This window comes from Tachyglossus aculeatus, chromosome 2 (genome assembly GCF_015852505.1).
Source record: "Tachyglossus aculeatus isolate mTacAcu1 chromosome 2, mTacAcu1.pri, whole genome shotgun sequence".
Taxonomy (NCBI): Eukaryota; Metazoa; Chordata; class Mammalia; order Monotremata; family Tachyglossidae; genus Tachyglossus; species Tachyglossus aculeatus.
Window position 1 is genome coordinate 128595614 of NC_052067.1, and position 13850 is coordinate 128609463.

General features: G+C 42.5%; 1 protein-coding gene across 1 annotated transcript in view; it reads left to right on the forward strand.

The window, feature by feature from the left end:
• Window positions 1-13850, forward strand: part of LMO7 (LIM domain 7) — a 326368-nt gene that overhangs the window by 255826 nt on the left and 56692 nt on the right. Inside the window, exons 8-11 of the mRNA XM_038762998.1 lie at window positions 4835-5087; window positions 6066-6371; window positions 8906-9625; window positions 10715-10744. Coding sequence (XP_038618926.1) covers window positions 4835-5087; window positions 6066-6371; window positions 8906-9625; window positions 10715-10744 — 1309 coding nt within the window. The remainder of the gene's footprint in view (window positions 1-4834; window positions 5088-6065; window positions 6372-8905; window positions 9626-10714; window positions 10745-13850) is intronic.

Genomic DNA, 13850 nt, shown 5'->3' on the forward strand with positions numbered 1-13850 from the left:
ATTGCTAACAGCTGGCTGGTGGAATTCATTCATTTGATCGTATTGATTGAGCTCTTACTGTGTGCAGAGCACTGAACTAAGCACTTGTACAATACAGCAATAAAGAGAGAGAATCCTTGTCTACAGTGAGCTCAGTGTAGAGGCGGGGGGAGACAGACATCAGTGCAAGTGAACAGGCATCAATCAATCAATCAATCAATCGTATTTATTGAGCGCTTACTATGTGCAGAGCACTGTACTAAGCGCTTGGGAAGTACAAATTGGCATCACATAGAGACAGTCCCTACCCAACAGTGGGCTCACAGTCTAAAAGGGGGAGACAGAGAACAGAACCAAACATACCAACAAAATAAAATAAGTAGGATAGAAATGTACAAGTAAAATAAATAAATAAATAAATAAATAGAGTAATAAATATGTACAACCATATATACATATATACAGGTGCTGTGGGGAAGGGAAGGAGGTAAGACGGGGGGATGGAGAGGGGGACGAGGGGGAGAGGAAAGAAGGGGCTCAGTCTGGGAAGGCCTCCTGGAGGAGGTGAGCTCTCAGCAGGGCCTTGAAGGGAGGAAGAGAGCTAGCTTGGCGGATGGGCAGAGGGAGGGCATTCCAGGCCCGGGGGATGACGTGGGCCGGGGGTCGATGGCGGGACAGGCGAGAGCGAGGTACAGTGAGGAGATTAGTGGTGGAGGAGCGGAGGGTGCGGGCTGGGCAGTAGAAGGAGAGAAGGGAGGTGAGGTAGGAGGGGGCGAGGTGATGGACAGCCTTGAAGCCCAGGGTGAGGAGTTTCTGCCTGATGCGCAGATTGATCAGTAGCCATTGGAGGTTTTTGAGGAGGGGAGTAATATGTCCAGAGCGTTTCTGGACAAAGATAATCCGGGCAGCAGCATGAAGTATGGATTGAAGTGGAGAGAGACACGAGGATGGGAGATCAGAGAGAAGGCTAGTGCAGTAGTCCAGACGGGATAGGATGAGAGCTTGAATGAGCAGGGTAGCAGTTTGGATGGAGAGGAAAGGGCGGATCTTGGCAATGTTGCGGAGCTGAGACCGGCAGGTTTTGGTGACGGCTTGGATGTGAGGGGTGAACGAGAGAGCAGAGTCGAGGATGACACCAAGGTTGCGGGCTTGTGAGACGGGAAGGATGGTAGTGCCGTCAACAGAGATGGGAAAGTCAGGGAGAGGACAAGGTTTGGGAGGGAAGACAAGGAGCTCAGTCTTCGACATGTTGAGCTTTAGGTGGCGGGCGGACATCCAGATGGAGATGTCCTGAAGGCAGGAGGAGATGCGAGCCTGGAGAGAGGGGGAGAGAGCAGGGGCAGAGATGTAGATCTGGGTGTCATCAGCGTAGAGATGATAGTTGAAGCCGTGGGAGCGAATGAGGTCACCAAGGGAGTGAGTGTATATTGAGAACAGAAGGGGACCAAGCACTGAACCTTGGGGAACCCCCACCGTAAGAGGATGGGAGGGGGAGGAGGAGCCTGCAAAAGAGACTGAGAAAGAACGACCGGAGAGGTAAGAGGAGAACCAGGAGAGGACGGAGTCTGTGAAGCCAAGGTCAGATAACGTGTGGAGGAGAAGGGGGTGGTCCACAGTGTCAAAGGCAGCTGAGAGGTCGAGGAGGATTAGGACAGAGTATGAGCCGTTGGATTTGGCAAGCAGGAGGTCATTGGTGACCTTTGAGAGCGCAGTTTCCGTGGAATGAAGGGGACGGAAGCCAGACTGGAGGGGGTCGAGGAGAGAGGCATCAATATAAATAAATAAAATGACATATATATATACATAAGTGCTACGGGGCGGGGGGGGGGGAAGCAAAGGGAGCTAGTCAAGGTGATGTGGAAGGGAGTGGGAGATGAGGAAAAGTGGGGTTTGGTTTGGGAAGGCCTCTTGGAGGAGATGGGCCTTCAAGAAGGTGTTGAAGGTGGGGAGAGTCATTGTCTGTGGAATTTGAGGAGGGAGGGTGTTCCAGGCTAGAGGTATATTATTTAACTAAATATATAGTAACGAATAATGATATAATATATATAATAAATTATTTATATTTATCATTCATTTATCCTCCTACCTTTAGTACTATTCTTGACTTAAATTTATTTGCACTTATCTTTTAATTTTTCCAGGCCTCCATCAGTAGTTGGAGCATTGTTTGTTGTTCTTCCTCCATTGTCACTCTCCCCTGTTAGATTGTAAGCACCTGTGCAAGGAGGGGAACAAGGGCCAAGTCTCTTGCTCTGCCTACAATGGGGGCTTAATAAATACTACTGGTGAATTGACTTTCTGTGGTATTCAGAGAACTAGCAAGCAATGCAAAATTAGGGGTTAAGTTGGAGGAAAGATTGCAATGTGAGGATATGAATAGGGTGATGGAGTTCATTGAGGAATTGAACCCTGGCCATTCTCAAGTTTCGGTAAGTAACTTGAAGTATTGATAATTAAGGATCCTGTTGGAAGAAGGAGGACTTTGCTGAGCAGATTAGCAGAACCGTGGCAACCTTGTTAAGACTCCTCAGGGTGAATTTATGTAGAGTGTTACAGAGGACCAATGTGCAGCTTGGCTTTTTGAGCTTTCCCCAACTGCCCTGGAAAGGGCTCAAACGGAGTTGTTGTTCAGAGGGGATCAATTGTGAAGCAGCTGGCCTAGTGGAAAGATCACAGGCCCGGGATTCAGAGGGCCAGGGTTCTAATCCTGGAGAAGCAGCTTGGCTCAGTGGAAGGAGCCCGGGCTTTGGAGTCAGAGGTCATGGGTTCAAATCCCGGCTCCACCACTTATCAGCTGTGTGACTTTGGGCAGGTCACTTAACTTTTCTGGGCCTCAGTTACCTCATCTGTAAAATGGGGATTAAGACTGTGAGCCCCCCGTGGGACAACCTGATCACCTTGTAACCTCCCCAGTGCTTAGAACACTGCTTTGCACATAGTGAGTGCTTAATAAATGCAATCATGAAAGCTGGAAGCTACTACTTAGAATAATTGCAGTATTTGTTAACCACTCATGTGCCAGCCACTGACTAGGTGCCAAGCACTGCACTATGCACTGGAGTAGATAATCAAGTCAGACACAGTTCCTGCATCACATGGGGTTCACAGTCTAGGCGGGAGAACAGGAATCAAATCCCCCGTTTACAGATCAGTAACCTGAGACTCAGAAAAATTAAGTGATTTATCCAAGGTCTTACAACAGTTATGTGGCATAGCTGGGATTAGAACCCAGGTCCTCCGACTTTCAGGTCCATCTCTTTCCCCTAGGCCATGTTGTTCACTTCCCCAGGTTCAAGCAAAGACCTCATCAATTCAAGGATTCATTGCAAGAACTCTTGTGGCAGCCCCATTTTTCCAAAGCCTCATTAGAAGCACATCTCCTCCAAGAGGCCCTCTCCGACTAAGCCCTCATTTCCTCTTTTTCCATTCCCTTCTGCATTGCCCTCACACTCAGATTTGCAACCTTTATTCACCCCTTCCTCAGCCCCACAGTACTTAAGTACATATCCAGAAGTTATTCACTTATATTAATGTCTGTCTCCTCTTTAGACTGTAAGCTCCTTGTGGGCAGGGAACATCTCTACCAACTCTGTTATACTGTATACTCTCCCAAGCACTTAGTACAGTGCTCTGCAGAAACTAAACACGCAGCATGGCCTAGTGGATGCAGTCAGAAGGCCCTGAGTTCTAATCCCAGCTCTACCACTTGGTGGGACCTTGGGCAACTCACTTAACTTCTCTGTGCCTCAGTTACCTTGTCTGTAAAATGGGGATTGAGTGTGAGCCCCATTTAGGACGGGGAGTATGTTCAACCTGATTAAGTTGCTTCTACCCCAGTGCTTAACAATTATCGTTATTGTTATCATAAATAATAATAACTGATTCCACGCACACAACATTTGCCTGAAATCACTGAACATTGTTGCAGCTGGAATTGCTTCTGCAGCTGGTAGGGTGATGTGGGTGGGAGTAGGAGGAGAGAGAAAGGAAGTTGGGGTGAGAATGAGCAGCAAAATGACCCAGCTGTAACAGTAGTGGTAGCCAGAGCAAATATGCTCAGGTGATTAATTGTTATCTTTTCTCCTTCATCCTCTTGTTCCCCCTTCCAAGGGCTTCCTCCTCTCTCTCTGGTTCTGTGTTTATCTTCCTCTTTCCCCATGTATTTCTTTCTCCTCCTAGAGCACAACTGCATTTTATTTCATATACATGCTTAAGAGTAGGAACTAATACTTAATAAAATGATTTGTTCAAAAGATTGATGAACAGTTAGGATTCCAAGAGTAAATCATTTTCATTGTTTCCTCTGGAGCATAAAATGTGCCTCAGTAGTTTCAAGTCTCCAAACTGCTTTTGGAAACACACACACACATACACACACTCTCTCTCTCTCTCTCATGTAGAGATAAGATTGTTATACTGTGGTGTTCTTTATTTGCTCTGGGAGCAGTCTTGGGACATCATTAGAAAATCAAATACATTTGGCTTGATTAGCTAGATTCAGTTCACATTTGCTTAGCAGACTAGGTTTCATGAAAATCACCTATTTGGAAAGAAATAAGAATGGAACGTTTTGGCCCAAGATTAGCCCTTTGTTTGGGGTATAGGATATGGTACCCTGAAAGAATGTTGTGCATGTAGGACCAGTATGCAAAGCAAGTTCCACCTAATGGATCTTATCACAACTTCATGACAAATTTCTAAAAATAATCTCTGCTGTTCAACTCAGCAGCTCTGAGTCTCCAAGAGAAAGACAGAGCAGGCAAGCTGTGTGGGTTTCAGTTAGATCCAAAATCTGGAGTGTAAAGGAAAAGCAAGATCTTGAATGTCTCTCTCTTCCTCTCTTATTTTTTTCTAGGCTGTGAGAGTGACACAGATTCTGAACTGACATTCAAAATGCAGGATTCTAATAAAGATGACATGTCCTATCGCAGGATTGCTGCTGTTGAACCAAAATCTGCTTTACCATTCAATCGATTTTTGCCCAACAAAAGTCGACAAACAGGGTACATGCCAGCACCCTTGAGGAAGAAACGGCCAGACAAGAATGAGGACAACAGAAGAAGCTGGGCGAGTCCCGTCTTTACCGAAGCGGACGGAACGCTTTCAAGGTACCGTTGTGGTGTCTAAGCGAATGTTGCATTTTCAGATGGTCATGAAGTAATCGAGCAGAACTCAGGGAGTTATTTTTCAATGTATTCTTGAATGTTACCAGCACAGAGCTAAAATTTTGAAATCTCACTGTCAAATAATGTTCCTCTTTCATAAATTCTTAAGGTGGTTTTCTTCTGCCTGTTTAATTCAGATTTCTGTGGCTCAGGGAATTTTCTTACCCATTAGGCAATCTGAATCAGATTATGATTTTTTTGTCTTTTAAGTGTGCATGCCCTAGTATGTCTTTCAGTTTACTGAACAACTCTTAGGATTTGTCTTGATCTGAGCCATGTTACTCTATTCTATTTGTTCCTGACATCAGTGGAGAGGAAAAGAATTCTTTAACGTCCCATCCAATTAGCAGAGCAGAGTACGATTTTTCAAACCCAGCTCTCCAGCAGATGCTGCTGTGTGACTCTGAAAGTGGTTCAGATTCGGAGAACGAGAGGAGGCTGCCTGATGTAATTTTGGATGATCTAGCCAACCGTAGATTCCGAGGGAGTAAGAGCCTTGTGTGCTTTTCTGGACCCAGACAGTGTCCTATCTCGGCAACCAGCAACCCAAAGTCTCATACACCCAAGTTTTCTGCAGCCGATGCAATAGCCCCTGGGCTTGAAGAACAGATGAGGTCAGAGAAATTAATCTCGGATCTGAATAAAATACCGCACCGTCCCTTATGAAAGTGTTTGTGTTCTTAACAGAGCTGCTAAATAATATATCCTGGCTCTCTCCAGAGTTTAGCAAATGATTCTTCCTTTAAAATAAAGTGTCATTATAACCACTTAACTTGGTTTTAGGAGCTGCAGTGATGAGAATGAAAACTAACCTGCTTCATTCACAGTGGCGTGAGCTATTTGAGTCAGAAAGCATGCCTTTTGTGTACCATGTGTCAAATTGGTCATGAAGTATCTTAACTGGTTGGGTGTTTTGAACAGTAACCAGAAGAAGAATTTGGGCACTAAAGCGAAAAACAGGCCAACAACTGAAGAACCTTTAAACTTCGCCGGCTACTTTGAAGAAGAGGAAGAGGAAGGAGAGAAAGAAGAAAAGCAAACAACGGGAATCCCAAATATCATAAAGGATGATCTTTATGTACGCAGGATAAGTCCAATAGGGCCAAACACAGGAAACACTTCTGATAAGTTTCTTCCTAAATGTTGGACCTCAGAAGACTTGAATTGGAAGCATTTCAAAAAGGCATCCTCTTATAAACCATGGTATAAGGAGTTTCAGGGATTCAGGTTTGTCCTTCTGCATGTTTCTGCTCTACTGTGTGTATTTCTTTAACTGTTCTAGTCTATACCAGAGAAACCTGTGTGTATTTTTGTGAAGCGAATTAATTAGCTTATTGTTTCCATCTTGTCCTGGACAAATCAGAACTTTGTCCCCTTGGTTTTTAGCCCGGCAGGTTGTAAGTATTGTATGATTTTTAATTTGACAAGTTAAGAAAGGCACATTTTCAAAAATTCTACAGACTCGTGCCTCTGCTAAGTACCACTACTTCAGTTTCTCTTCAGCTCTTCTTCTTCCTATTCTTTTCCTTCCCTCAATGACTTGACAGGAGAAGGATGTCAGATTCTGAAGATGAAGATTCAGATTTTGAACGAAGCCACACCATGGCTAGTAGGGTGTCCAGGACAGGGTTTAGTTCCGCTGGTGGCCAGAGATGTTCGATCCTGATGGACCTGGCTGCTAAAAGAGGCTTAAAGTCGTTGTACCAAAATGCAGAGAGAAGAATCGGTGATGCTTCTGATCAACCCAGGTTGATGATTGCATGTGACTGGCCCATCCCAACTACTGCGCTTCAGGCTATTCAGCTGCTTCTAGGGCTGCACTAACAGCTGGATGAAGTGAAAGCTTAGGCCTCTAGTACTGTTTTCTTTCACTGGGTCGTAAGAGTCTACTGACTGGATTCTTTAAATGTAAGAAGAGTAAGCCATAAAGGATTGTTTGCTTTCTGTGGGAGCATGTGATCATGGAGTTGAACTGTCCACTTTAAAAAACAGATGAAGCATCCACTCTGTCCTGGAAACTCTTAAGCACTGTGTTACAGTGCCTAGTGCTAATAAAGTTGACTTTTATAAAGCAAGTGTAATCGGATTTAGTTGTGAATATCAGTTTTTTGCTCAAAGTTTTTTAAATTTTTGAATTTGGGGCTTTGCAACGTGTGTGCTTGTCGGGGCTGGAGGGAGGATGGAAAGGGAAAAGGAAAGAACAAGGGAGGAGGAAGAGATGGAGAGTGAGTCTCATGGCTAACCATAGGGAAAAGAGTCGAACAGAATTTTCTGGTCAGAGGAGAGATTTCTGTTGCAATTTTTCTATTGGTCCATTGAGCATGGCATCCCCTTATTGGCTAAGACTGTTTATTCTCATCAATCTCTTTTCTTTGCTGTTACTACTCTCTCTCAGGACAGAGAGATACACAAATGGCTTCTTTAGGCAATGATGATAGTTTTAAGCACTCACTATGTGCTAGCACTATACTAAGCGCTGTAGTACATAGAAGACGTTCAGATTATACAGTCTCTGTCCCACAAAGGGCTCACAGTCTGAGAGGGAGCAGAAGTAGGAACTTTATCCTCACTTTACAGTTAGGAAAACTGGAGGCACAGAGAATTTTGGTATTTTTTTTTTAAGTTCTTACTGTGTGCCAGGCACTTATACCAAGCGTTGGGGTAGATACAAGCTAATCCAGTTGGACCACAGTCCATGTAATAATAATAATAATAATAATGATGGTATTTGTTAAGCGCTTACTATGTGCAAAGCACTGTTCTAAGCACTGGGGGGATACAAAGTGATCAGGTTGTCCCATGTGGGGCTCACAATCTTAATCCCCATTTTACAAATGAGGTAACTGAGGCACAGAGAAGTTAAGTGCCTTTCCCAAGGTCACCCATCTGACAAGTGGCAGAGCGGGGATTCGAGTCCATGACCTCTGACTCCCAAGCCCAGGCTCTTTCCATTGAGCCACACTGCTTCTCCATTGGGGCTCACAGTTTTAACTTCTCAGTACTCGTGGTGCCTCATCTGTAAAGTGGGGAGTCAGTGACTTGCCCAAGGTCACACAGAAGACAAGTGGCAGAGCTGGGATTAGAACCCAGATCCTTCTGACAACCACACTGACGCTCTATCCAGTCGGCCATTCTGCTTGTCCAGTTGGGGGATTTATCAACTGAACAGGCAAGTAGCAGATTGTTGTCTAGAACCTCAGTTTCCTGACTTCCAGGACCATGATCTTTCCACTAGGCCACAGTAGCCATTAGAGGAAATTTTGGGGTGACGATAAGGGAGTCCCCCCTCTAGAATGTGAACTCCTTGTGGGCAGGGAATGTGCCTACCCACTGTGCTAGGTTATAGTCTCCCAAGCACTTAGTACAGTACTCTGCACACATTAAGCACTCAGTAAATAAGATTGATTGACTGAGTAGCATGTTTTAAATCTCGAATCGTTGTCCCAGGCTTTTTGTTGTCCCTATTTCCACTGTTGCTGTTGGTTTCTTTCAGGATAGAGAGATGATACTTTGGTTTTCCTGTCTTTCTGAATAAGGGCCAAGAATGTAAAATACCAAAGGCAAGCAATGGTGCTAATTTTTCCTCTTTCCGAATCCCATATGGCAGTCTTATTCCTTCAGCTGCCCATTGCCTCCTTGCCAGGTTCACCTTTGCCCCACCAGAGTTTAGCTTAGCTAAAAATGGTGCTTAGTCTGTCTGAGATCTAGCTATCTTTTCAAGCTAATGAGGCTCTACTTTCCTTCTCTTTTATATGCTTCAGTCAGTTTTTATTACTTCAGGCCCTGCAAACCTTTTCTGATGATGTCTTGTCTTCCGAAACAAAGACCAGAGTTGATCCCACTTCAGGCCCAAGGCTCATAAGCTGCAGAAAGAACCTCTCTTACGCATCAGGACGCAAAAGCAACGACAAAGAGAATGGCGCACTGGATCCGGATTTGGAGAATGATGATTTCTTTGTCAGGAAGACTGGGGCTTTCCATGCAAATCCAGTTGTTCTCCAAGCTTTTGAAGATTTCAGGACACTTTCTGAAAACGATTGTTCCATAGAGAGAGATATAGTGCTCCAACAGAGAGATGGTGAAGCTGTCCTCCCAGACTTAGAAAAGGATGATATGATCATTCGCAGAATTACAACCCAGAAGAAAGAAATTCCTCTATCTGGAGCTCCGGACAGATACAATCCAGTGCCTTTTCCAGAACCTTGGACTCTCCCACCGGAAATTCAAGCCAAATTCCTCTGTGTCCTGGAGAAGACGTGCCCATCTGAAGAAAGAACTAGTCGCTGTAGAGTCTTCGTTCCTTCTTCTTTACAAAAGAAAGATGATATGTTGACTCGGAAGATCGAGGTTTGGAAATTGGGTACTAAAATTCCACCCATCCGTTTCACTCCTGGCCTGTGCAGTGAAGAGGACTTAAAAAAATGGGAAGCTATTCGGCTGGCCAGCAGAGTTAGGCACAAGAAAAAGCAATTAGTTGAGAGGTTAGATTTTTTTTTTCTGCAAGGATTGTGCGTGAAGCTTACTGTTTTGTTGAACTGCTTCTCGTGAAATAGCAGCGGCTTATTACTGAATTTTGCATGCCATGTGCAATTCAAGCATTGGCTTTTATTTCGCTTTGGAAAAACTTACTGTTGCTCAGAAGGAAAAAATATTGTTATTGCAATACCATATTTATACCCTCTTATCTGCCTCCTGAAACAATTCACCTACTTTGGAGCTCCAATAATCCTTGGTACTCTGAGCTTCAAATAATATAAATCTTACTTGTTTTCATAAACAAAACATTCCATTTCCCTTTAGGACTTAAATATGCACAGAAACAACTGCAGGTAATTTTTTCAAACTTTCCTCTCTTCCAATGTCCACGCATTTTGGAAACAATGCCTTTATTCTTTGTTTATGAGAAACTGCTGGGTAAATTAGGTGTACAGTTGGGTGTGAGTTCTTTCTCTTAAAATATGGCATTGCAGACTGCGTTTTCCTTTATTTTTGGTTTTGACCCAGGCTTTTTTGAGTACTGTATATATTGTAACTCTTTTAAATTTAAAGCTTTTCTCATTTTAAATGCAAATTTTGAGAAATGTTGAAATGTGCATGTTGCATTCATTAAGCTGCCCAAGTTCTAAATGTTTACTGAATTTCATATGTATGTAATTATGGCTAGATGTGATATGATTTAGGGTGCATTTATGTGTGCAGCCACTTGTGTATTTTTAGAAGTACTTAGTTTATTATATGTGCTTGGATTATGGGTGGACAAATTGATTTGGTTTGGATTGGATCAGAATTGACCTGACTTAAACTCAACTTAGATGAAGGCGAAAATAAGAACTTTGTCTTCAGCAATTGCAGAATTGCTGGTTCATTAAGTACAGCGCTTGAAGTTTTGTGTAAATTTTGATCAGACCTGATTTCTACTAAGTTTTGGATAACTATGGAAACCTTGGGACGATTATCCAAATCAACCACCTAAGCCTTTAAGCTTTGTCCATTGCTACATAAAAACCCCACATACACCAGAATAACAAAAATTAATCCTTTTTTTAACCTTTGATTTTTCTGGTTCTCAGACTCTTTCAAAAGATTTCTGATGAAAATGGGTAAGTTTTTTGGTGATGATGGAACGTTTTCTGTCATGTTTGTGTTATGCGTTTTGTGTCATTACCACGGACGCATGCCCGTCAAGGCCTTGTTGCTTGGCTGGGAAGTGTGCATGAGGCTCTGAAGTTCAGTACTGAGAAAATTTGTAATGTAAGTACCTGAGTAACCCTGTCTCTGAGTCCAGCTCTGTAACTGCACAAAATCCCAGCCATCTGAAAAGAAACAGTTCGTTCTTATTAAGATTTTTAAATGTGCTCATGGTTGAGGGTTGAGTGAAACAGGCAGAAATCCCGAGTTCAGTAATTATTGGGTGACTTGCATTATGGCCAAAATAGAGCATATGTAGAGGGTTAATTTTTGCCTTAATCCTGTCTACCAGCTCTTTTGTGTTGTGCTGTCCTAAGCGCTTAGTGCAGCGCTGTGCCCACAATAAGCGCTCAATAAATACGATTGAATGAATGAATAAATAAAAATCGATTGAGTAGCTTTCAAAAATGTTTCTCCGCACCCCCTCTTGACAATCTGGGCATCCTTCTGAACCATTCATTCATTTATTCATATTTATTGAGCACCTACTTTATGAAGAGCACTGGACTAAGCACTTGGAAAGTACAATACAGCAATAAAGAGAGACAATCCCTGCCACAACTGGCTTACAGTCTAGAGCAGGGGGAGACAGACATCATAACAAGGAAAAAGGCATCAATATAAATAAGTAGAATTATAGATGTATACATATTTACATAATTCCTGCAGGGCAAGGAGATGGGGAAGAGCAAAGGGAGTGAGTCAAGGTGATGCGGAAGGGAGGGGGAGCTAAGGAAAAGGGGTCTTATTCCGGGAACAAGAGAACCAGAGAATTAGCATGGCCTAGTGGATAGAGCTTGGGCCTGGGAGTTGGAAGGACCTGAGATCTAATCCCATCTCCACCACTTTTCTGCTGTGTGACCTTGGGGAATTCACTTAACTTTTTTGTACCTCAGTTACCTCATGTTTAAAATGGGGATTGAGGAGATGAGCCCCATGTGGGACATAACATTGTCCAGTCCGATTAGCTTGTATCCACCCCAGCGCTTAGGACTGTGTCTGGCACATAGTAAGAGCTTAACAAATACCTTTAAAGCAACAACAACACTTTCTTGGGCTTTTCAGGGTCATGAAGCAGTTCTGAGAGTTTTAAATCATACTAAAAATGCAAGGTTTCAAAAGCTACCTGTGAAAGACAGGTATGGCGTAGCGAAAAGCCCAAAACATGGGCATAGTGTTTTTAAAATGAAACTTCTGCATTCATTCAGTCGCATTTATTGAGCACTTACTGTGTGCAGAGCACTGTACTAAGTGCTTGGGAAGTACAAGTCGGCAACATATAGAGACGGTTCCTACCCAAAAATGGGCTCACAGTCTAGAAGGGAGAGACAGACAACAGAACAAATCATGTCGACAGGTATCAAAACTGTCAGAATAAATAGAATTATAACTTGTTTAAAGACCTTTTGGTTCATATGAACAAAGGCACACTTTGAGTGTTTGACATGAACATTGGGCAAGTCATCTCAGTATTTGAGAATCTCACTTTTTTTGGGGAAGCTATTTTACTCGTTTCAAAGTTCTTTTTCAAGTTAATATTTTCATACCACATTGAAAAGCTTTAAAATTTTTTTAACTGTAAAGCCTGAACACACCTTAACAAAGTAATATCAGCAATATTATCACTTAAAAAACATAAGTGGTTCAAACAAATCTATTTTTGTTTGTCAGAATGATCAAGATCCTACTTTTCTGCTTCAACACAGTAAGTTTGTGGTTTTGGTGGGACCGAGAATCAAATTGAGAGTCAAATATCAGAGATCTTAAAGTTTACATATTTTCTAGGTGGTATTTAGCAGAAACAAAGTTTTCTTACTTCCAAATTTTTGAGGTTCTGGCCCTGGTAGGGTTTTTTTTTCTATCCTCAGAGTGAAGCACACAATTTGTGTAATATTTAGGTTAGATTATTGATAAGAAAATTTTTGGCTAATGCATGACCTTCAGAAATAATCATGTTTTAGTGCAAACAACCACCTGTGTAATGACATTCCTGCTACCTCTGGAGTGAGAATTTCATTCAAGTAAAGAACTTACTGTAATGCCTCTTCATATACTGACTTAATAATTGTGCCTTGCTTTTTGTTTGGCTGTCATCACATGTCAATTGGTTGCCTATTTGGATGCAGTGTGTGTGGGAATTTTCACACATGCATGCTTTCATGTTGCATGGATCTGTCTAACACGCTTTTGTTAACTTTGAAAATTATATGGTATATATTAATGCTGTCAGCAGAATTTAATATAAGCTTTATAGAAGTCATTTTCTAATATGTCACTGAGACAAATATTCTGGCAATGTGAGTAATGTTAAGGATTACTTTAAGGTGAATTTAGAATGTGACATAATGAAGACACATATGTTTAATACTAGATTAACATAAACCAATTTTGCAAAATAGAACATACAAAATCAAAATATATATGTAAAAATGTCTTTGAGTCAAGACTTACATAATCAAAAGCAGAATCAGTTAGCTTCCCAGAGGAGACGTAGTAAATTAATAATCTTGCCTTTAGCTTTGGAAATGAGATGTTTCAGTTGCAAACATAAATAATCATGTCCTTACTTTGAACTTCATCAGAGAGCCAGCAAATGATTGGTCAGGAGGAGTCTATATTTACAAAGCTCCAAAGTTTAGATACACGTTTTCCAGAAATGCATAAATAACTTTGCACATTTGTGCCAAACTAGTATAAAAAGTTGAGGGGCTCCAGGTGTGACTTAATTGGGAAATCCCAGACTTGAGGTTGGGGACAGGGGAACATAAAAGAGAGCAGAGTTTCCTGCCACGTGAGCAGTTCTGCTTCTTTGAATGCTTCCCTTCCCGGATCTGAACCCAAGATGTAGTGGTCCAACTGGTATTTCCCAAGCGCTTAGTACAGTGCTCTGCACACAGTAAGCGCTCAATAAATACGATTGATTGATTGATTGATTGATTGGTTCCTGGTTCCGACACTGACCCCAGCTCTGTCCGTGGAGGACAGTGGTTTAAGGAGCAGATAGCAGGGGTTGTTCTG